Source organism: Bos indicus x Bos taurus, chromosome 18, assembly GCF_003369695.1.
Source record: "Bos indicus x Bos taurus breed Angus x Brahman F1 hybrid chromosome 18, Bos_hybrid_MaternalHap_v2.0, whole genome shotgun sequence".
Classification (NCBI taxonomy): Eukaryota; Metazoa; Chordata; class Mammalia; order Artiodactyla; family Bovidae; genus Bos; species Bos indicus x Bos taurus.
In genome coordinates, this window is record NC_040093.1 from 57,569,165 (window position 1) to 57,592,633 (window position 23,469).

The 23,469-nt window shown below is 57.2% G+C and overlaps 1 protein-coding gene across 2 annotated transcripts in view; it reads right to left on the reverse strand.

The window, feature by feature from the left end:
- Positions 1-23,469, reverse strand: part of CMIP (c-Maf inducing protein) — a 210,438-nt gene that overhangs the window by 26,832 nt on the left and 160,137 nt on the right. For both annotated transcript variants that reach the window (XM_027513944.1, XM_027513945.1), the window contains 6 exons: positions 19,777-19,938; positions 15,323-15,364; positions 10,885-10,947; positions 9,113-9,193; positions 4,818-4,921; positions 3,241-3,345 (listed from right to left, as the gene is read on the reverse strand). In XM_027513944.1, the coding sequence (XP_027369745.1) occupies positions 3,241-3,345; positions 4,818-4,921; positions 9,113-9,193; positions 10,885-10,947; positions 15,323-15,364; positions 19,777-19,938 (557 nt within the window). The remainder of the gene's footprint in view (positions 1-3,240; positions 3,346-4,817; positions 4,922-9,112; positions 9,194-10,884; positions 10,948-15,322; positions 15,365-19,776; positions 19,939-23,469) is intronic.

Sequence of the window (23,469 nt, forward strand, 5' to 3'; positions counted from 1 at the left end):
AGCAGCGGCCCCGGCGGTCCTGGGGGTCTGTCAGGTAAGCAGGCCTGGCAGGAGGACCCCAGGAGCAGCTCGGTGTGGGAGGTGGGAGACGCTCAGCAGTGCAGGTCCCTCTGTGGCCCGGCCTTCCTCTCCAACTTTGTCTTCCGCCTCTGTCCCTCTCTCTGCTCGGGTCACAGCCAGTTTCCCTCACTACCTTCCCTGCAGGGACCTTTCGCCTGAAGCAGCTCACCCGTGGAGCTTGCGAAGAATGCAGATTCCCGGGCCGGGCCCAGAGACGCGGCATCCAGGAGTCTGCATTTGAAATAATCTGTCCAGGGGACTGTGAAGCAGGCGCTTAAGGACCACCAGTAGAGGACACGTGACCACTGGCCGGCCCACCTGCTCTGCCAGGCCTGGGCGCCTGCCGGTCCCCTGCCTGGGTCCTCCTGTCCTGCCTCCAGCCCCGCTGACAGCCAGGACATGTCAGTTTAAGCATCACCGCTCCGCAGAACCCCTTCCTCTCTTTCCCCTAGAGCAGGGGTTCTCAGCTCTGGCCACACACACCATTTGCCTAAGATGTTAAAAAAAAACAAAACACCAAACAGAACCTGATGCCAGGAGCCTTCCAACTAAATCAGAGTTGCAGTGGGTGGGGTCCAGGCACCCTTTTTTTCTTTTCCTTTTAAAGATATAACCAGTGGGACGTTGGTAAATATCTCACAACCAACTCTGCAGAAAACAGGAGCCCTGAGGGGTAGTGCCTGCCGATTTTCCTGGAGTAAATACTCCCACTGTGACCAATTCAACGGCCAACGTGCCATCCCTGACTGTGGGATCCGAACACGCCAGGGCTCCAGCACACCCCTGGGGTGACGTCAGTCCAGGTGAGTCCACGGATCTCAGGTGCAGTGCTCAGTGACTGTCACAAGTTCCCTGGTGTAACAGACAGCCACCAGACCAGGGTTCCTCCACGCGGACATGCCTGATATTTGCTCCCAGACGGTTCAGGTAACTCCTGGACGAGGGGGCTGCCCCATGCATGGCAGTGAGTTCAGCAGCATCCCTGACCTCCACCCACTCTTCCAGCAGCACCCCTCCTTCTGCAACTCAAGATGTCTCCAGACGCTGCCAGATACGCCTTGGGGGTCAAAGCTGCCCCCCACCTGAGAACCACTGACCATGGTCAAGACGTGAAACTTTCCTGAGGCCCAGAAGCTCCTCTCACGCCTAACTCCCCACCTGCCAGCAGCAGGTGGCCTCTATTCTGGCCTCTATCACCCTGGATTTGTTTTCCTGTTCTTGCACTTTAAGGAACAAGATTTAAACTCTATAGCTTCTTCTGTTCCACACTGTGTTTGGGAGATTAGTCCCCGGCTTGCCGGGTGCACTGGTTCGCTCCTGCTCACTGCCCTGCGGTATTCCTTCGTGTGAACAGACCACAGCTTATCCGCGTGTCTGCCCTAGGACACTGGGCTCGAGGCAGATCTCAGTTTGGGGCTGTGACTAACAACGCTGCTGTAAATCTCATACCTGTCTCCCGATGGATGAAGCCCAGCGATGAGGAGCTGCATCCCAGGGTTTACTTTATGCTTAGCTTCATGCAGGCTTCAGTTCGTAGCGCCCTCTCGGGTGACTCAAGTGCACCCAGGGTTGTAGACCACGTGAGTGATGCCTCTGGTTCCTTTCATCACAGCCCTGACCTCGCCGCTCGCTTTCTCACTCCCTGCCCCCTCCGTCCACCGTTTCACCAGCCACTCGGGGGGCGGCTGCTTCACTCTTGTGCCGTCAGCACCTGGCACCCCATGGACCCTCACTAAACGAGTGTTGGAGGGCAGGGGATCTCCTTGTGGGAAGAGTGGTTAAGACTCCACGCACCCAATGCAGGGGGCCTGGGTCGATCTCCAGTCAGAGAACTAAGACCCTGCGTGCTGTGTGGCACAGCCAAGAAGACCTGCCCCCACCCCCCACCCCCCAAGAAAAGAGAAAGGATGAAGGTGGTCACTGCTGTCTTCAGGTCCCTCTGTGTACAACAGTGTGCCTGGTTTGTAATTCTGGTTCTTTCTCCTGGGGGTCATCTGGGTGGGGAATCCCTGCTCCAGGGCACCCAGGCAGAGCCATGAAGACTCAGAGGGAAAGCTCTGGGAGGTGCCGTTTCCTGCTCCTGCCCCGAGACCTAAGCCCCAGCTTGGGTGTCTGCGGAGTGAGCCAGGGAGGGAGAGGCTGCAGGAGCAAAAGGAGCCTGAGAGTGTGTGACACCCCGATGTGCCTCATACTTCCTGGGGTGGGCTGCGTTTGACACGCATGCGCATCAGCTCCAGAGGCACAGGCTGCGAGGCCAGGGCACGTGACCACCTGTGTACACAGAGAAGCCGAGGACGGCTGTACAGACTGTGGACTACTCTCAACCTCCTCCTCCTCTTTTTTTTTTTTAAAAAAAAAACATAAGCTGCTGTAGAGCGTGAAACAGGCACTCAGGAATGACCGGCAGGACATCTTCATGTTGCCCAGTTCACTCAGGCTTTCAACAATGCTCCAATGCCTCTTCTTTAAGGACTGAAATATATTCCTGTGGTGGCCCCGGCTCTAGTGGTGCCTGGACACGATTTGGCCCTCCTGGAGTTGTGCAGTGCACCGCCTGAACAACTGGACAAGGCTGCTGCTGCAGATGCCATCTGCGCCCTGCAGGTCACATCTTCCCTCGTGACCCCAGAGATCACCATACGAAGTTCATGTGACTAACGGCACCTATGTCACTCTGCATCCTAGGAGCCAACCTCGACCCGGGAAGAACGGGAGCTGGTAATTACCCACCTGGCGTCATCATCCCTCAGCGGGAGGGCTCTGAGAACGTCGCACGGTCTCCCGGGAGGCCCCTGAGGGCGTGCTCAGGGGCCTCCCGGGCTCCCTCCCACGGCTGCCAGGGGGTTAGCTCACTCACAAGCCGACGCACCCAAGCCCTGGGGGACCCAGGACAGTGGCTCTGTCACGCCCTCTTCCCGTCACACGGGCCCGAGGCTGAGCAATCTTCAGAATAGACACGTGTCCCTAAAGCCGAGCCAACACGACAGCTTCGGTGTCGGCTTCTCCCGTCACAGCCTGGGTCTGGGCCCTGGCACCAGGGAGCGTGGGGGTTTGGCAGACGCACTGGGGGCAGCTCCAGTGGAAGCCACTCCACCCTCCCGGCTGGCCAGGTGTATACAGACCCCCGTCCCTGGACAGAGTGTGTCCCACCCAGGTCCTCCCGAGGCCGAGGGCACTGACCTGTTGATGAACTCTTCATAGCAGGAGTAGATGGCAGCCAGGCACACGGCCACCAGGTTGGGCAGGACCCGGGGATGGGGGCAGTGCCCCGTGGGGCCATGCATGCTGGAAAAGAGCAGAGGGCCGGTGAGTGAGCGGCTGTGGGGGCGCCGCCCAGGGCAGGGAGGTGGGGGGTGGGACAGGGTGGCCCCAGTCCTCTGCAGGGAGGTGGCAACCCTGGGATCTGGGTCCTGGGCTCCGCTGTGCACAGGCATGAGGGCCAAGTTCCGGGCCGGGGATCCCTGGGTTCAGGGAGCCTGGGTTCCAGCCCAGCGGAGCACCTTGGCACACTTTGTAAACTCTCCACTCTTTCCTCAGCTCTGGAATGGGGACATCGGCCCCCTCCTCATTTCAGGACCCAATTCTCTAACTCAGGGGATGACGTCGCCTACAGGAGCCAGGCGGCCTGGGACCAACACGTTTATGCCCAGTGGTTCTGTAAATGAGGACTCACAGCACCTCATTTTCCTGTCCATGTGGGCTGCTTTGAAAGAAAAAGTTATTATCGGCATCCTGGCCTGGCACGGGGTCTGGCACACGATCCTCTGCAAATGCCAGCCACTGTTACTTACCACAGCTATCTCGTGTCTGCTTCCTCATCTGTAAAATGGGTCTCGTACCCCCATTCCCAGTGCTGTTTGGGGCCTGGGGACAGTACCCAAAACGTTGCTGGAAAAACGTCATGGCTGCTGGGGCTAAGAGGCCTAACCTGAAACAGTTTCATAAACCATGACTGGGTGCTGTAAGGGGGCCCTGGAGTCCCCAGGGCTCTGGCAGAAGGACAGTCCTCTGGGTCTGGAAATGCTTTGTGAGTTTCAGGTACTGAGGAGCTTTTGGAACCGGCTTGAACAGGCTATTGTAATTTTCTTAAACAAAATGAGAAGAGTTGTGACGATGATCGCTAATGTTCCTGCCACACTTAGGCCCCATTCTTGGTGTTTACATGTGTGAGTTCATCGAGTCCTCACGGTAACCGGATCAAGTGGGTACCATAGTCCTTATCTTACAGATGAGGACACTGAGGCACAGAGAAAAGTTTAAAAAAATCAGAGCGAAACAACCCCCCTTCCCCCACCACCCCAAAACCGGAAGTGACTCAGAGGATCTGACTTCCTCGAGGCCAAGTTTGGGAGGTGGCTGTTCAGTTCCCCATCGAGGACTCTCCGGGGCTACCAGGAGAAGGTTCCTCACACCCCCAGCACCCACAGGAATACTCTTATCATTTACAACTGCTGCCATTTCCCGAGTTTCTAGTGACCATCAGGCACTGTGCTAGGGGCCTCCTCAGATATTACCTGATTAATTGCACAAACAATCCTGGGAGATAACAGAGGAAAGAGGATCAGAGAAGTACAGCAACTGACTTGATGTCACACAGCAAGTGAGTGCCTCAGATGGTACATGGTCAAGAGGACCCAAGAGGCCCTTGTAGAAGATGAGGTGCCTGGGGCCTCTTAAAGCCAGCAGCGCCTCTCCTGGGTGCTAGGGAAAGCTGGCCCGCCGGCCAGGAGAGGAGGGGCCCCAGACGAGAGACCCACCTCTGAATGAACTTCTTCACCACCTCCATCCCCGCGTTGAGCTCGTTCAAGGCAAGGATGTACTCCTGAGTAAACAGCCTCAGTCGCGGGCACTTCCCAAAGTCCTGCAGGCAGCGCAGAGGACAGGGGTTGGGAGGAGACCAGAAGGGGTATGGGGTCCCACTCTGCCCCGGGTGTGTGAGCAACGAGGTGCCGCCAGCGACTCCCTCCTCCTAGAAGCACATACGTCTTCCACGTGAAGGAACAGGCCTGCTCACTCCTGAGCTCACACCCTTCCATGGCTGCCTGCGGAGCTGGAAGATGACCTGGCACAGGAGGGTCCCTGGCCCTGGTCAGCCACCCTGCGATGGGGCAGGGGTCAGCACGCCACCCAGACGTGCTGGGAACACAGCCCAGCTGGGCCGCGTGGGGGCCTGCTGATGCCCAGCCGGCCTCCAGCCATGACCACAAACACCTTTTCTGCAGCCCCCAAGGGATTCTGGGCCCCCTGCTTCCTGTGTGTGGGCATGCGTGCCTGAAAGCTGTGGCCTGGAAGGCAGGTGTGTGCCCTGGACAGGGAGTGTGTGTAGGGAGGTGGCTGGTAAGTCCGGGGTCAGCTCAGGAGGGGTGGGGCAGGAAGGAGGAATCACGTGTCCAGAGTGAAGAGCAGGGATGGAGACTGTGGGCCGGGCCAAGGACTGAGCCCCTTTCCACGTCATGTTAGGGACCCGGAGTCGCTGGGCTTCTGAACCCACGAGCTGGGGTGCCAACAGTCAGGAGGGCTGGTCAGGGTACGGAATGAGGTTGACCAGCACGACCTCAGCGGGGAGCCTGGAGTGGAGGTCTCCAGCCTCCTCGGCTTCTCCTCCAGCCCCCACTCGGGGGAACCCACTTAACAAAAAGCAACCTGGGCCAGGACTCTAATCTAAACAGAGCCCCTGGGGACTTCCCCTGCGGATCTCATAGATCCCACAGGCCCTGGGCAAAGAGCTCGGAGTAGGATGCGGCCCGCCGCCTCCTCTGGCCAGCTCACAGGGTGGGTTTCCAGACCTGCCTGGTGCTCTGCACCTGCAGGGAAGGGCTGAATTAGGCTCCCCAAGGGGTAGGGGCTCATCTCCTCCCACACTGCCTGCTAGAGTTACGCCTCTGCATGAGGAGGGCAGCAAAAGCCACGGAGAAAGCTCAGAAGGAATCTAAACACGTGCGTGTGTGTGTGTGCACATACGTACCTACGTGCACACATGCGCACTGGGCTTGAAGACGGGGCCCCTGCCTGAAGCTTGACTGTGCTTTCACACCGAGGTGGACGCCCGCAGTCCCCGGGAGAAGGCGGCAGGAACGCCCCTCCCTGGGCCCACTGTTGCTCCCTGTGCAACAAGGGCTCTGAGAACTCACCTCCAGGACCCTTCCACCCATGAGGTTTTATGATTCTATGAAAACTGCTTCCATTAAGCCATGCTAAAGATAACTGCCATTATCATCTCTATTAGATTTCTGCAGAGCCAAGGTCATTTTTAACATTATAGATCGGCCTGGTGGCCTTTGAACATGTGGGTGAGGGACATCTCGCCTCTTTGGCAAAGTCGAACACGCTCCCCTTGGAAAGCAGGAGGTCTGATCAGCCAGCGGTCCACTAGGACCCTGGCGACATCTTCCTGCCACCTTGGCTACAAGAACATGCCAGTGAGTGGCATGTGGGCACAGGAACTATGCTTATTCTTAGGGACGCAGTGAACACATTGTTTAGAATCTCCAGGGGAACGTACTTAATGACTGCTTCCATATCTAATTTTTATTGCGGCCCAGGGAGCAACACTCTGAGATTCTTAACCTAGGTTAGGACTGCTCACCCACGAGATGGAACACGTGATATACCAACAAGAGCTGCACTCGCAGTATAGGAACTGCAGAGTAGGAACACTCACAGGTCCATGGCTGGCGGCCAGCTAGGCACTCACTGGCCAGTGAGTGACCAGGCGCTCCATGCCAGCTCCCAAACAGCGTCCCGGCCAATCACTGAGCTTTAGGGGGTGTTATGTGGGTGACACCGAAGGCTCGTGGTGCTTCCCACACGGGGCGTGAGCCACAGTCACATTTGCCTCTCCTGCAGGAGGGCCTCACTCCCGACCCGGTCCTGCCTACAGCTCTCCTCACACAGTGCGGTGTGTAATCAGTGGACTTCAAGAGCAAGCGGACTGTGAAGCTTTATAGCATCCCTGGACGCCGGGACCACAGGGGAGAAGTTCTATAAACATGAAGAGAGGGTTCTCGCCTGAGGGATCCCGGGCTCTGCCAGACCACAACAGATGCTATAAATTCTGAGTCTGCCCTGTAGCTGTTCTGATTTTTATCCAGAAAATTACATGGTCAACACTCTGGGCCCATAAAACTAACCAGACATAAGGGAGACGCTGTACGGTCAAGCCTTGGGAGGCTGCCTGAATTTTGACGTTTTCCCCTTTGAAGTCAGACGTCCTAAGAGAACCCTTATTAAGTGCTTCTGTACCTGAGGAGGGTGGACCCTGGCCAGGGACGCCCTGGGTGGGTGGTTCCGTTCCTGACAAGTGCGATGAGATGAGGTCTCTTCCCAAAGGAACTCCAGCACCTCTGCTCTGGGCTCCGAGAGAACGTGACCCTCACCTCACACCACATCCACAGTGACTTTAAAGTTAACAGTCAGGGACCCTTTTCTCCCAGCTGGCCAAAGCCAGAGAGTGCCCTTGAAATGATTAAAGCCCAAATCAGGCAGAACACCTCTCAACCCCCACCCCTCAGAGAACTTTCTTTCTTAGTCCTGGAGACAAAACTGGATGGAGGGGACCCACCCCCTGTGCTCAGAAAACAAGAAACACATGTTCATCTCAAACCATGGAGGAGAGCTCTGAAACAAGCGATAGTTCAACAGCGGTGTGCGATAGATCAATCAGAGAGAATTCGCACAGCACCAGCACGGTTCCCCGCTCGTGGCTGCCTGGAGGAAGATTCTGCAGCTACTCTGGGCTCCGCGGGACGAGCGCTGTGATCGACTAAGGATGTCTGCCCTGGGAGTGGGATGCGGGGCGTGGGGCACGTGTCCTGCGTTTCCACCCCTTACTGGGGAAGGGGATGGGCTGCATCTTCCTCTTTGGGGGCCCGGGGTCAAGGCAGGAAAGCTCCCTCACAGATCAAACTGTGAGCAGGTCACCCTTCTTCAGAGCTGTTTTCACACCTGCCCACAGGGTCCCAGAGTGACCCACGGGACTCTCTGGGTCTCCTCGTCTGCAGGAGGCCACAGGCCATCAGGAGAGCCATGTGAGACAATACACTGGAGTGTCACTTGGCTCCGAGAGGCGCTCCGTGCGTAGCTGAGAGCAGGTGTTCCTGTTCCGGTTCCCAGCTGTGGTCCTGGGGCCTGTCAGCCAAGTCTGCTCAGCCCCAGCTTCCCCGCATGCAATGCAGAGAAAACAACCACATCCAGGGCTGTTCCCACTGGCCCGAGGTGAGACTGCAGAAGGGCTGGCGGGTTACGGGCGCCTGGACCACTGAGTGTGCAATGAAATGCTGCCTCTGTGCTTTTAAAATGAACTACAGGGCAGACTTGACGTGGATTTCCCCATGGTTCCCCCATGCCCTTTTCCTGTCCTGGGATCCCCTCCTGAACACCTGTGACACTGAGTTGTCAGGTCCCTTGGGGCCTCGAGGCTGTTACCTCCTCTCAGACTCTCCTTATGTTTGAGCACCTGGCCGTTCAGAGGACCATCGTGTGGAACGTTCCTCAGCTGGGACTGGTCTGAGGCTTTTCTCACCATCAGACGGAGGCGGAGGGTTGGAGAGAGAAGACCCCCGCGGGCCGGGGCCCTCCTGCTCACATCACAAAGGGTGCCTGCCACACCATGACTTCTTACTGTTGGCCCCGACCTTGCCCAGCAGGCTGAGGTCACGACCGTCAGGTTCCTGCACCGCCCGGCCCTGCTCCCCACTTCCACGGATATTGCCCCCGCAGCCCCCTCCTACGGAGTGAGGGGTTCACCCACCCTCCTCGAGGGCCCAGTTTCCCAGGTATTATCTGTGATGCTATACACACGAGACCTATCTCTTCTCCCCCGACCACGTTATTTTTGTCATTCTTACTGTGCAAAGATTCTTCCTGTTGCCTTTTACCTGCAAGGCATAGAGCCAAGCAGGGCAGGCTGCACGAAGACCCCAACTTGCAATCCCAAGTCCAGTCCCCTGGTCCTTGGCCGCCAGCCCCATCTCCCAGTTCTTTGGGAAAAGTGACAGACTGGAAGCTCGTGGCCCTCGGGGGGCTCTGCAGTGGGGGGCCCTGGGCAACTCACCATGTTATGCTTCAGGATCCTCTGGACCACAGGGGTGAACACCTCGATGACCACCATGGACCGGGGCCGCTCTCTGCAGTGCTGGGGAGATGGCAGCACATGGTCAGGGACGGGCCTGGTGGGGTCCGGTGGGGCTCCAGCGAGCCCTGACCGCGGTGTGCGGGGGAGGTGGGGCCCAGCTCTGCTGCCCGGGGCTCCGGGAGCCCTGACCACCATGTGCAGGGGAGGCGGGGGCCCAGCTCTGCTCCCCCGGGCCCCCGGGAGCCCTGACCGTGGTGTGCGGGAGAGGCGGGGCCCAGCTCTGCTGCCTGGGGCTCCAGGAGCCCTGACCACCATGTGCGGGGGAGGCGGGGGCCCAGCTCTGCTCCCCAGGGCCCCCGGGAGCCCAGCTCTGCTGCCCGGGGCCCCCGGGAGCCCTGACCACCATGTGCGCAGGAGGCGGGAGCCCAGCTCTGCTGCCCAGGCCCCCTGCTCCACACTGCTGTGCGGCTTTCTGTTCCCTCTGGGGAGAGGACGAAGAGTGGGCGGGGATGGGACCTCCTGCTTGCTCTCGGTTTTATCTGACAGTCTGCGGTTGTTGCCGGTGGTACAGACAATCCTATTTAATAGGACAGTCCTATCACACAGTCCTGTTTAACAGCGTGAGATTCCTGCAGCACGAAGGTCCAATGGAAGTCTCTTGAAAATCGGGGGCTAGTGTTTGGATGCCAGAATCTCAAAAATTCCTTGAGTCTTCTGTCGAGGGCTTTGAGAGTAAGCTTACTGCCGTGTGCAGGGCACACATGGCTCTCAGCGTATCTATCTCACTGGCATGGGATTTTGTTTTTCAAAATGAAATTGAAGGCCCTCGATTGGAGCAGATGGGACCCACTGCTCCAACACATTTAAACCTGCCGGGGCCTGAAGGTGCTGTTTCCAGAAGGCCTGGACTTGGGATGTGAGAAACCAGGGCTTTCCTGGATAATCCTTCATAAACAAACCCTCCCCAGAACTCAGGGTCCTGGCTTCCAAGAACTGGAGGCCCCCAGTACCTGCCTAGCCACGCTGCACCTGTCTCACTGGTGCACACAGCCCACACCCCCACGAGCTTGGGGAAGAGGCTCGGCAGGAGGAAGACCAGAGGAGCTGGACGAGCAGCAAACCCAGGCCCAGCAACTGTCCAAGGACATCAGATCACTGCGTCAAAAACCACCCGGCCAGGGACCAAGCAGGACGGCCTGCTGGTCCGGCCCTGAGGCCACCAAGGTGCACTCTCGGGCGAGGGGTGACTGGTCCCGACGTGCTCTGGGCGTGTTCAGTGCGAATCCCACCGCGAGGCTGGTGCTGGGTCCCTGGGAGCAGAGATCCTGCTCCGAGGCTCCTCCAAGCTCACCTGCACCCCCACCACCCCATACTTGCCCAGCTCAGGGAAAGCCCCATGGCCAGGCTCCCACTGTGGGCCAGCCGGTGCTCACGGGAGACCTGGCTAATAAAAGCCCAGCTCTGATGTCAGGAGCCAGAAAACGTGCTGCAAACTTCTCTCAAGACGGCCAGGAAGATACTCCCAGGAAAGCTCAGTGCTCCCCCTTGACCTGTTGGTCTGGACCCTGGGCCTCACTTATCACCTGGCTGGTGGAGAGGAGGCCTGGCTCGTCTCTAACTCTGTCTGGGGCCCTGATCTGTTCGGGGAGGAGTCTGGGTTTCCAGGAAATTTCGCAAAACCAACCCCCACAATGCACAAATGGAGACAGTCTGCTTCCTGCAAACACAGCCCCGCTTCGGCGATGCCGTACCTTGCAGAAGAATTCACAGAGATCCGGTGGCGGATGGTTGTTTTCCAGCAAAGGAGCGATTGCCTGAAAGAAGAGGAACACACGTCAGTCGGAATCTCTCGGAAGGAATCGTACGGGGGTGTGTCAACCCACGAGGGCTGATTCACGGTGGAAAACCCGACCTTCTGGTCGCTGTCTGGGCAGATAAGGCCAGTTACATGAGCACCTCAGTGGGAGATGAAGCCATGGAAACTGAGGCTCTGTTCACAGCAGCAACGGGCAGGCTGACCCACAGGCGGAGAAGGGGCCCAGGGTCTTACTTGCCTGGGGTTGTGTTGTTCAATATAGTAGCCACTGGCCATGTGTGAATCTTAACATTTTAAGTGACATGGGAGAAAACTTTTTTTTTAGCCATGCCATGTGGCTTGCAGGATCTTAGTTCCCCAACCAGGAATCGAACCTGCAGCAGAAGCACAGAGTTCTAACCACCACTGGACTGCCGGGGAAGCCCCAAGAAAGTAATTTTTCAAGGCAATAAAGGTTCAGTTCCTGAGTTATGCTAACTACATTTCAAGTGCTCACCAGTGCCATGAAGCCAGTGGCCACCACCAGGTACAGGGCAGACAGAGGGCATGCCCATCACCACGGGAAGCTCTCCCCCATGGTGTGGGAAGGGGGTGGTGGGCTCTAAGCTGACCGCGAGGCTGAGCCCACTGCCCTTGCGCCGCCCCCCACAGCCACGTGGACCAATCACCACACTGGTGATAATAACAGCACACCATGAGCAACATCCCAGCGGCCGCTGCTGTAACAGGGCGCTTGTCTGTGCCGGGCTCCGGGCTGTGTCCCGTCATTCACACTTCACTACGCGCTGGCAGGCGGGTGTCTGTCCTGCCCTTTCCTTAGAGAGGTGAAGTCTGCAGCCCAGAGTCACATGGTTAGGAGGTTCTGGAGCCAAATTTGAACCCTCAAGTGTGACCCAAGAGCATGAGCTATTCACCAGCCGACTTCTCAGCCTGAGCTCTCCACAAGGACGGGATACAGGCAACCCATCTGGGGACAAAATGCAGAGGAGGGGAAAGGCGGTGATGAGAGACCCCAAGTAAGCCAGGCCCACGGTTCGGGCTCCGCACTTCATTTTCAGAAGCTCAGCGCCTGGCCTGCCGGATGGGGATGCTCCTCTGCCCCGTGTGGGTGACCACGGGAGAGGCCAGGTTGCAGCAGGGGGAGGGGACAGGGCGAGGGGTTCCCCCAGCCCTCGAGTTACCACCTGGCCCTCAGCACCGCTCCCTGCACTGATCTCTGGGAGGGGGGACGACGAAGCAGGGTAGAGCCCCTTGGCTCCAGCCCCTTCCATCAAGCTGGCCCCCCTCTTCACAGGAATGAGTCAAAGAATGAAGGAGTGGGAACAGATTAAATGTCCACTGTGGATGTCAGGCGTGGGCTCCATGCTTCCACTGCTATTATCTCATTTGAGCCTCATGACAACTCTGTGAGGTCAAACGGGAGTGATTTCCACTTGTACAGATGAAGAGACAGAGGGCTGGGGAGGCTGTTACAAGCCCTGCACCAGTCACAGAGTAGTGATCATTTTAGATTGTAGTATTAAAAAGAAGAGTGTATGTTCTTGTGGAATCTTTCCCAGTTAATTGTTCCAGCAGCCCTGCAGGAAAGGCTGTGGTCACACCCATTTCACAGATGAGAAGACTGAGGCTCAGAGTGTCAAGGCAGCTGAATGGAGTACAGGGTGGACCAGGGGTTCTCCCTCCGGGTTGCTTTGTCCCCCTCCCAGGGGGAATTAGCATGTCTGGAGACAGTCTGATCGTCATGACAGGAGGATGTGACTGGCATCCAGGGGGTTGTGGCCAGGGATGCTGTGACATCCTACAATGGGCGGGACAGCCCCCACCATGAAGCACCATCCATGCACAAACGTCCCTAGTACCGAGGGCAAGAAACGCCAGGTTAGACGTGCAAGAAAGGACTTAAGAGAATCTCCAAGACATGTCGTTAAGTAAACAAACCAAACACAGAACAACACATTCAGCTTCACATCGTTAATGTTAAAAGCAAAATATAAACACACAACCGTATTTCTCTGTAGGAGTTTATCACCCCCTGAAATGCCCCAGGGCTGGGATGGGATGAATCTTTTCCTTTTTGTTTTTAAAAACAGTGAAAATATACTCATGAAATTCTTAAAGATATTCTTTAAGTAAAATTAAAAGCTCTTCATTATTTGCCCAAGGTCTCAGCTGGTATGAGGTTGGCCCAGGGTCTACACTTGCCTCTGAACTTGAACCATACTTGGCTTTAAGCCCATGCTCTTTGCCAGTATGTGGGAACCCTGCCAGGGTCTGGACCCCAGGTCCCCGCTTGTCCAGCGACAGGCCAGCTGTTACCAGCCAACAATTACCTACAGCATTGACTGATGGGTTGAATAAAACCAACTCAAATTACTTGTGAAAGTATTTCTGAAAACTAAGTACATTAAAAAAAAATACCTAATACCAATCCCCGTGGGGAGAAGACTCATCATCAGCAGGTCAAATCGGATAATGTAATCGCTGGGATGAAAAGGAGGCGACAGAAGGCTGGGTGGTTATTTTAACAGCACTGGTCACAGAGAACACTGGACACGAGAGAGGCTGTAAAACGGTGGGCTCAGGGTCAGACCTCGAGATCAAATTCTTTCCCGTTCTCAGGCTTCCCCGCTGAGCAGGGAAACTCAGCCCAGTGCAATTAAGGGGTCAGCTGGCCAAATTAGCTGGATAAACGCAGCCCAGATTTCTCAGATCAAAATTCCTTTCCCAGGCTCCTCCCAAGTCCAAGGCCCTGACCCCGCTTCGGGAGACAAGGTGCAGAGTGGGACCCGGGGTGCTGCCAGCCAGGAGGGGAAGACACCAGCGCCTTGCTCGGTCACCGCCTGCTTCTCCGACAGACGGAGCTTCTTTGCCTTCGCCCGTGCTGGGTCCCCGCCTGGACTGCCTCGCCCTAGGAGCGTCCTATCCATCGTTAGGACTCCAGGTCCCTCACCTCCTCCTTGAAGCCCTCCGTCGTCTTCCTCCCAGTTCCTCTGTACTCCCCTAACTCCCTGGATGCATCTCCAGCCCAGACCACGTGATTTCCAGATTATCTGCCACGTTCCCCCAGCACACAGTAATCCCTCAATGGCAGCTCTCTCAGTGGAAAAGAGACCAGTGTCTGGCACATACTTGTACTCATGGGTCAACAGATGTCTGTGAAGTTAAATTATTAATTGACAGTATGCCAGAGAAACGAGGTGGTGGGGAGGCCCAGGTCAATGCTGCCCCTGTTCTAGCAAGAGAAGGCGAGGGGTGGTCAGGGCAGAGCGTGGGGAAAACCTCTACATTCTGAGTGGACACTCAGCGAGCAGCTGCGGTGAGTGACTACGTGGGGGGGACCTCCACAGAAGCTTCTGCCTTTGCGTTCTGTGATTAAAACGCAATTCAGAGGGGCATGGTGTCTGGGATGTTGCCCTTGTATGAAAAGCTGTACCCACGGGACCTCCTGGGCAGGCGAATTTTCTAGACCCTTTCCCAGGCATACAGAGCTCTGCCTCTCACTTCCATTTCAAGTTCTGCCTTCCTGCTTCCCACTGCCTTAACGTTTCATGCTCCAGCAAAGCTGACGTGCCCAGAATATCCCATGTTGCTTAAAATCTCTGTTTACACTTTGTTTTCTCTCTCTGGAAAGACATTCCTCTGTTTCCCCATCTGGCAAACTCCTATTGATCCTTCAAAACCCAGCTCAGAACCTCACTGCCTCTGGGAAGCTCTCTGGCTTCTTTCCCAGGTGAGTTCACCACTCCACTCTCCAGATTACAAGCCTCTGTCTTTGCAATGATCTCATTTAACAGATGAAGGACTCCTTGGGAGCAGGGGGTGTCTTAACTATCCATGAATTCAAACACACAGCACAGGGCCTGGTGCCCAGAAGGGGCAACTTCTTTTCTTTCTTCTCTCTGGTGTTAGAATCACCCAGGAAGGATGTTTCACCTCAAACACGCTTACAACTATCCCTCACTTTGCACATCAGAGGGAATTATATCCAGGTTCTATGTGTGGATTAGGAGACAGGTCCTGGGGCAAGAAAGAGCAAGTTTACCTTTCAGCTAATGGGGTGACGGCTGAGAATACATCATACGGTCTCTGCCATCTCCTGCCTCTGACTCTGCACAGCAGACTCAGGAAGGAGGAGGCGATTAAGACACATTTGCTACAAGCCTCAGAGACTGATAATTACCACCCCCTCCCATCAGCTGGGGCTCTGACATGTGCAAAGACAGGAGGGAGGCATGTCTGGCCTGACAGAAGGGACGAAACTGAGCAAGGCCGCTGTGCTGGTAGACGGCACTCGTGCCTGGGGGATCCACTCGGACCCGGGTAGGGCTGCGGGTGCGGGAGAGGGGTGAGGGAGGGGGCTGCCCAGGACTTACCACGATGATGTTCTCGTGTTCCTGGGTGGTCAAGTTTGTGTTCTGAAGGGCGAGCAGGGACGGCAGAAGGAAAACAGAACAAACACACGGTTAGTAAGATGGAACATCGGTATCTCAAAGGGCCACATGGTTTCAAAACCGCTTTCAGCCTCTCGGACAGAGGACGGCTGTCACTTTTTCTTAATCAAATAGATCAGAAGCTGATCAAAGTCACAGTCGGGGAGTGGGGGGTGGGAGGAAGTGTAGCCTTGGGGCAGGGAGAAGAGAGCTCCAAGTCCCTGTTTCACCAGTGGAGTGACACGCCCTCGGGCGAGTCACTTCTCAGTGAGACGGTTTCTTCGTCCACGGATGGGGTCCACTTTGGGCTTAAACCTGTGCTTGGCCCTTTTCATGGCAACACACGCCCCCTGGAAGCCTGGAGGCAGGTGCATAATAAACACGTAAAACCCTCTGTCAGCCAGTCTTTGGGAAGTATTTCAGTGGCTCCCCAGCTAGGTTCCCAGGGAACACTAGAGTTCCACGATGTTGGCCCAAGATGGTTTAGCTATGTTAGAATTCTAGTGACCAACCTGCAAAAGTATTAAGTGGAATGGATTAAACTTGCTAAATTTTTAGGTTTTTTTTTCCCTCTCCTCCCTCTCTGAATTTTCTTACGTAACTGGTGCCTGTGACCACCATCCTGTGTATAAGAAAGAGGATGTGAATGAGGAAAGGGACAGATATGCAATAAACAAGAGACAGTCTCCTTTAGCGAAACAAGAGTCTTGTCTGTTTCGCTAGCATCCTGGTGTGTTCTGCTCTGAGCGTCTCTGTGGACACAGACTTCCACTGGTGTCGACTCTCTCCAACAGGTGTTCGTAACACACCTCCTCACTGGGCAGTAAATGGCAAGACCAACACGGTCCCCAGATTCTGGAAGGAGCCCCACGGACTGAACAGGTTTAAGGAGTGTCTGGTATCGAACGCGTTTACACCAGCCAAAGCGAAGGAAAAGCAAGGGAGCTATCCTTCTGCTTTGGTCCAGGCAGCTGGCTGCCAAGGGAGGCGGGGTGAGCGCTGGGAGCATCCCAGTTCCCATGGCAACCACCCGACCTGTGTGCCCAGGGTCCAGACCACGCAGGGGGGATGCTGTTTGGATTCTAACACCTTTCCTTTCTGTGGATGTGGGTGGAGTCTGAGCAGCCACGAATGGCAGACTTTTAACCACCAGCCATTTCTCAGCCAAGGTCAGGTAAAAAGCCTGGCTTTCGCAGCTCTGCTCACCACGCCTCAGGTGCTGTGTCAGGGCTCCGCAACACTCCTTCCACCCGCTTCCTGCGCCCGTGACAGGTCCTACGGCCAGGGGCTCGCCCAGTGGTGGGGATGACAGGGTGGAGTGGGGCTGTGACCCCGTCTGCCCTGTCCCTGAGCCCCCATCTCCCACCACTGAGCTGCAGGGCTTAGGCCACACAAGGGCCAGTTCCCCCTTTTGGGCTGCTGTGGGCACACTGAAGGGACCACCGGGCCTCACCGCCCCCGCGCATAGTTCCAGCAAGAGTCTCTCGCAGGCACGGGTGTGTCTCTTTGGTCCCCGTCGCCGGTGACAGCCCCTGCCCTTCTCAGGGAGCCTTCTCTCCACTGAAGCTCCTCCTGACCCTGGGTGGGGAGTGCTCACTAACAGCCACTGTGTTGGAGGGAACAACTGTATGCCACACAGAGTGGGCACTCCACACACTCGACCCAACAAAAGCCCGGGAGGCAGGGGACGCCGGCTTCCACAAGCCCGTCCTCGTTCTCCCTTCTCGGGATCCTGCCCGTCTTCGGGCCGATTTGGTGATGATGCCTGGAGCCTCTTAGGAGGAGGAGGTTTGGGCAGCAACTTAAGTAAAGAGAACAAAGAATCTAATCCTCATGCTCGAAACAAAAAAGGGCAAGGAGTGGGGAGAGCTTGCTTTTCCAGCCATCCCCTCTACGTATCCAGCTGACGGTGCTGAAGGTCAAGTTCACAGCCATCTCCCACCATGAGAGAAATGTGACTGTTCATCAACTGGTCCCCGTATATCAGGCACAGAGCCAGGCTCTGTGTACACATGAGGACATCCAATCCCTAATTCTAGGAAACGGGTGCTAATCTTAGCCCAACGCACTGGGAGACCTAGCTCCTTGTGTAAGGCCCGTGAGCTCCTGAGGGTAGAGCCACGACTTGCCGACTCCGCACACTGCTGCCCTAGGGGCCTGGTCCCTCGCTCACCAAAAAGCCTCCTCCAGTTCAGGTAACATCCCATCCACCTCACAGTGGGGCAGACCTGGGCCTGGGTCCTGCCCACCCCTCATCCAAGTGACCCTGGGCAGCCGACTTAACCCCGCAGAGCCTCCATTTGTGATTCCGTGTGCTTGCCGTGCAGGGTCGCTGGGAGAAATGTAAAGGGGCTGGTGTAAACGCCTGCCACCCTGATCATCATAGGGCATGTGCTCAGAGAACCTTGGTGTCACTGGCAGAGGCGTGAATCTCACTGGAGGGGACGCCGTCTGGGCTGCAGCCCCAGCTCTGTTCCTTGCCAACGGCTGCTCTCATCAGTACATCGGGGACAATATGGGCCCCCTGCCTGACACCCAGCAGGTGCAGAGGAGATACAAGCTTCTTCCATTTTTGTTTCTTTAAATGCCTTCGTCTCTCTACCCTAGCTCTTGGGATCAGCTGACTCTGAGACCCTTGATCTAAAGCCTGAGAAGTGATGTGAAGTCTGTGAGACTGTGGCCACGGGAACCACATCTGAGATGGGCAGGAAGTCCCAGCAGAGGCCAGTCACAGGGTCACCTGCCACCGTCCCCACCACGCTGACCACAAGCCTGACTTAGAGATGGTGGCTGAGACCAGTGGGGCCAACAAAGTGGTCAGAGCGACTGTGCGGTGGGAGCCAGGCCGCCCTTCGGGGTGGACTTTCCAGCCCCATGGCCTACTCAGCAGGTCACACGGTGTCTCTGGGCCTCAGTTTCCCCATCTGTGAAATGGAGGCAGCGAGGCCCATCTCTCAGGGGGAATGTGAGTGTTAGATGGAAAGCTGTGTGCACGGCACCTGCTTGGCACATGAGAGGTGCGTCCTGAGGATAAGCCGCTCCGCTTTCGCCTGCGAAAACCAGCCTGGGCCTGCCAACTGGCCCCACCCACCACGCTGGAGTCCCGGACTCAAGGCTGGGCTGACGGCGCCCGGCCTCAAATCCCAGACTGTGACCGTGATCCGTTCCAGAGTCGCAGTCTTGAGTCTCCCATGGGATGAGGCTGGTCTCCCACCTGACTGAGGACGGTCACACCCTCTGCCCACAGCCATCTCTGCCATGCGCCTTTCACTGCCCGCCCCCACCTCCCCCCAGGGTGGGGGACCCTCTCTCCTCAGCAGACGTGGAAGGCTTGGGCCGGTTTCCTGAACCGATGGGCAGTGACCAGCCTGTGCCTGGGAGAGAGCGGAGGTTCTAGGTAGCAGGGACCTTGTGCGGGGTCTGGGGGGCTGCAGAGGAGCCACCCAGGGAACCAGGGCCACTCCCAAGGAAGAGGGACAGAGAGACCACTCTGGTGGCCATGCATAGCTGAGACCGGGAGTCATCAACCCCAGCAGCCCTCAGAGGCCAGGGAGCAAATGAAAGAGGGCAGCATTGACCTCTGTGAAGCACTCAGAATAGCACGGGGACAGAGGGGACAGTGAGACGCTCCCGAGTGCCCCTTGCTCTCCATTGGGCAGACCAGCTAAGATCAGGCCTCATGTCCCGCCATCTTTCCTGCCCCGGGAGGGAGGCGACCACCTTTATCCAGGAGCCCGGGGCCACGCCTGGCACACGGCACATGCTCACAGCCTGAGGCTGCCTGGTGAAGCCGGAGGCTCGGCTGGGTGGCGCTGCGCAGCCAGCTGCCAACTGCTGCTAGGCATTCTGATCGTTTCTAAACACGACCTGCAAAGTCCTACTTTGTGGTAAAGCCTCTTGATTTTTCAAACCCTGTGTGAGCTAAACAGTGTGGCTGTGGGCTGTGGGTGCTGAGAAGACCAGGAAGCCACGTCTGCCCGGAACCCCAACGCTGGGTGTGGGGAGGCGGCCGGTGCAGGGGGTGGAGGAAGGGCGGTCTGGGGGCTGCACGATGCACTCCCACCCAGGATGAACGAGAGGATTCTGACAGCGGCCGCCAGCCCAGCTCGGGTCCAAGGCCAGCCCCTGCCAGGTCCTGTCCCAAAGCAGGTCCTGGGGCACGGTGGGGTGACAACCACTCTCCCCTCGACCTGACCTCCTTCTCAGCTCCCTCATGTCACTGGGGGATGGCTCACCTCCTCCCGTGATGGGGAGACACACAAACTCGAATTCAATCTGCCGCTTGACACAGGGTGGTGCTCAGTGGACCCCGTAAAGGAATAAAACTTCCAAGTGTTGGAGGGGCTGGGGTGGGGGCAGGTGGCACAGAGCGGGATCAGGCCAAGGGGTGGCCTTACCTCTGAGAGCAGTTTCGAGACGATTTCCAGTGGGGCCTGGTTGATGGAGTCGTCCTGCAGAGGGGACGTCAGAGCCATGTCCACCAGCGTCCGGATCTCCTTCAGGACGACCTCCCAACGGCTCGGGTTACTCAGGACTTTCTTGTATTTGTAAATCTTTTTCTGGTTGGGAGAGAGAAAGAGACCCACGCGTGTGATGGACAGGCCGGGGGTGGGCGAAATACACAACACAATCGGTGACTCCGCTGCTTCAGGGTGGACGCCTCCCTCCCTCCCCATCAGAATCCCATCCCGGAAGAACAGAGTCTTGCCCCAAGTCGAAGGCTGCGGCTGCAGACAGCCAGGCCTCCTGGCAACTAGGAGAGTCATTTCTACTATGCTTCCAGTGACCTTTTGAAAAGGATGAAGATAGTTATCCTTCAGATCGCATCTTATGCCAAACTCGTTCCCCAGGTATTCCAATGCAATCACAGCAGGAAGGTACTTTCTTTGTGTTGGAGGCAATGTTTCTGCTCACCCTGGTCCTACGAGGCCACCTGGAGAGTGTGAGCAGCTGGGAAACCAGACAGACAGGCTTGGCGCCTGGAATTCAGCTCCAGCCAGGCAGGGACTGAGCCCAGAATGGTCCTCAGACTGCAAGTGGGGAGTAAGACAGTGCCTTATCGCCTCAGGACCCAGAGCTGGGGAGCGGCTGGGGCAGGGGCCAGGCTGGTTCCGCCCTCTGACATCATGGAAACAGAAGCCCTCTCTGAAGGCCGCGGTCCCAGCAGCTGCCTGCCTCGCGGACGCCCGGCTTGCCTGGGAGCCTCTCTTTCTAACTGGATAAACTCCTTCATTAAGTGCCCCACTCCCTGGGGAAAACCTAATTTTAAAGTCACGGAACCAGCAGCCAGCTGGGTGACACGTCACAGCCTCCGAGCCAAAGTCTGGACAAGGGGAGGAGGCGGCGAGAGTCTCACGCTGGCCCCCGAGGCAAGCTCGCAGGCCTCCAGCGTCTCCCTGACCACTGCGTTTCTGAGTTAACAAGGATGAAGGGTCTTGGACCCAGGGCCTAGAACAGAACATCTGGGGGACAAAGTCCACACTGGACTGAGTAGCGCACGGTGCTGAGTGAGGCGTCGTGGTGGAAACCCCCAGGCAGACTGTGGAATCAGACAGACCCGCATTCCACCTCCTGAGCCTCAGTTTCCACTTCTGTAAATGACACGTGAAAACAGCCTGTGGCCTCGTCCACTGTATAAGCCTTATAAATCCTGGACCCGCGTGGTCCCCTTTCTGGACGGAGTTGTGCTCAGAAGCACAGTCCAAGGATCACAACCACGGAACAAAGAGGGAACTCAGACACTCAGCTGGTCTCCTGAGAAACTTGAAAGGGATGAAACCTACGAGCCACTGCGATCCAGACATCACAGCATCCTAATTTTCTTTCTCCCGTTTTTGTTTTTTTCTCACACGCCACGGTGTTCTGGAGCCTCTTCCTTGCTAATCACGCCCGTCACCACCGCCATCCCCCACTCAGTGAACGCACACCTGGGAGTACTTCCCCGTCTTCATCCCAGCCCTCACTCATGTACATACGCGGTCTGTCTCCCCACTTTCCTCTCTCTCCACACACCCTCCACCTCCCCCACCTCCCTCTACTCTACACCCCCAGCTGCTGCCGTGAAGACAGCACAGTTCTCCTCAAGTCGGGTACAGAACAGAGTGGAGACATTTACTTGTCAATCATGTTAGATCCTACAAGGGCCGGAAGAAACCATGGCAGCGTGCGTGCGTGCGTGCGTGTGTGAGCGCGCGTGTGTGTGTGGGGGGGGGGGGGGCGGGGGGCTGGGGGGGGGGGCGGTGTTTATTGAACAGTACATACACCATAGATGGGGATGACGGTGACTGGCAGTGTTCACCAAACCCCGTTCTCTCGTGAGGAGGTGCACCCAGCTTCCCGAGGCTTCCCTGGGACGGTGACCAGCCTCAGTCCCAGCGACTGTCAGCCAGGAGCACAGCCAGGTCCAAGCAGACACACAGCGCCTGAAATCTCAGGCAGCAGAGACACTTTGCAAGGCAAGAACTTGACCCAGCCCTGAAAGACGAATGCTCCTTTGAGTCCTGGATGTTGCGGGTCGGTTCTGTGACCAGAGAATTGCTTTATTTTTTAAATGACCATGAGATGGCTGCAGAAACTTGCCGTATATTAAGCCCCAAAGAAAACCACAAGGACGCATGGGCAGGTCTTCCCATGGTATACTCTAGATGGGCCTACGGCCTGGGCTTTAAGCACCCTCTCTTCTAATCAGCTGCAGGTTATTTATTTTGGAAAGGATAATGACTTCATTCTTTTTGTGAAAACGGGGCATGCTCACTGTGAGAAATGTAAACCATGCTGAAACACACAGACAAAACGATCAATGAAAAAAGGGCCTCAGAGATCCCACCACCTAGAAATAGCCATCGTTAATCTTCAGTGATCACTGGTCAGCCAGCTCTCCTTCAGACTTGGCCCGTGGGGGTTGGTGGCCGTGAGCGTGCTCCCTCCGTCCCCGGGTACCCACACCTGGATGTCGCCGAGGCTCCGGGACACACGGCCCAGGGGGAGGGCCCTCCGGGTGCCCTCGGCCCCTGCACAGCTTCCCACGAGCCCTCTCCCAGGCACGCCCAGCCTCGGGCTCACAGACACAGCCCCCCTCAAAGGACCAGGGGACAACAGCTTTCCCACAGGCCCCTGCCTGAGAGGCGTCCCCGCTGGAAGTTCCCAGGGGCTGACGAGGGCTGACGTTTAATGAGCATGTACTGTGACCCGCTGGGCACCGTGCAGGGCACTTCCGGGTGTCAGCTCACGCCACCCTCCCGGTCACCCCAGGAGCCGGGGACCTGCCAGGAGCCCTGGGAGGTGATGGAGGGCGCAGGAGAGCAGGCAGGGAGTGGGGCTGGGGGGAGCGGGCAGCAAGTCACCAGGGCATCGTGGAGCGTTAGGATCCGGCAGCCGGCATCGCCACCCCTGCGGGGACGAGACGGCCAGGGCGGATCACGCCAACGCACCCAAGGGCCAAGGAGGCTGGGCTGCTACCCACCAGCTTCCTGGGCTCCTGGCTGCCCTGTGCCCAGGCTAGGGTGCTTCCGTAGACACGTCCGCGGGCGGATTGCCTGGGCTTACAGGGAGCAGCCTTCAGGGCAGGGTGAGGCCGAGAAACAGGGGGCCTGCCGCTTCCACCATGGGCTCTGGTAGCCCCTTTACACACGTGGCTACTGCAGCCAGGAGGTGACATGACTCACACCAGGTCACACAACTAGAAAGGTGGCAGAGTCACAAGTACGAACGGGCTCTGAGGGACCCGAGAGGTGTCTTATCACACAGGTCAGGGCCAGAGCAGATGGTTCACTAGAGACACGGTCAGGAAGCCATCAGGAATGCTTTGGGGCCTGGGACGAGGGCTGGGACACATTTCCAGGGCTCTGGGGGTCGTGGGAGCAGCCGTGGGCAGGGTGGCTGTGACAGCTGTGGTTACAGGGTATGGACCGGCAGTGGGCTCCCAGAAGGGGCTCTGAGCCCTGGCAGGGCACGGCCACAGGGTGGAGGCAGGACCAGGGGCCCGGTCACTCCGCCTCGGGTGACAAAACGGCACGTTTCATCCCAGGAGCCAGTCTGATGAGCTCATGTGGTGATGAATCATGGCGGGGCTGGGCTGGGGCTGCCTCTGG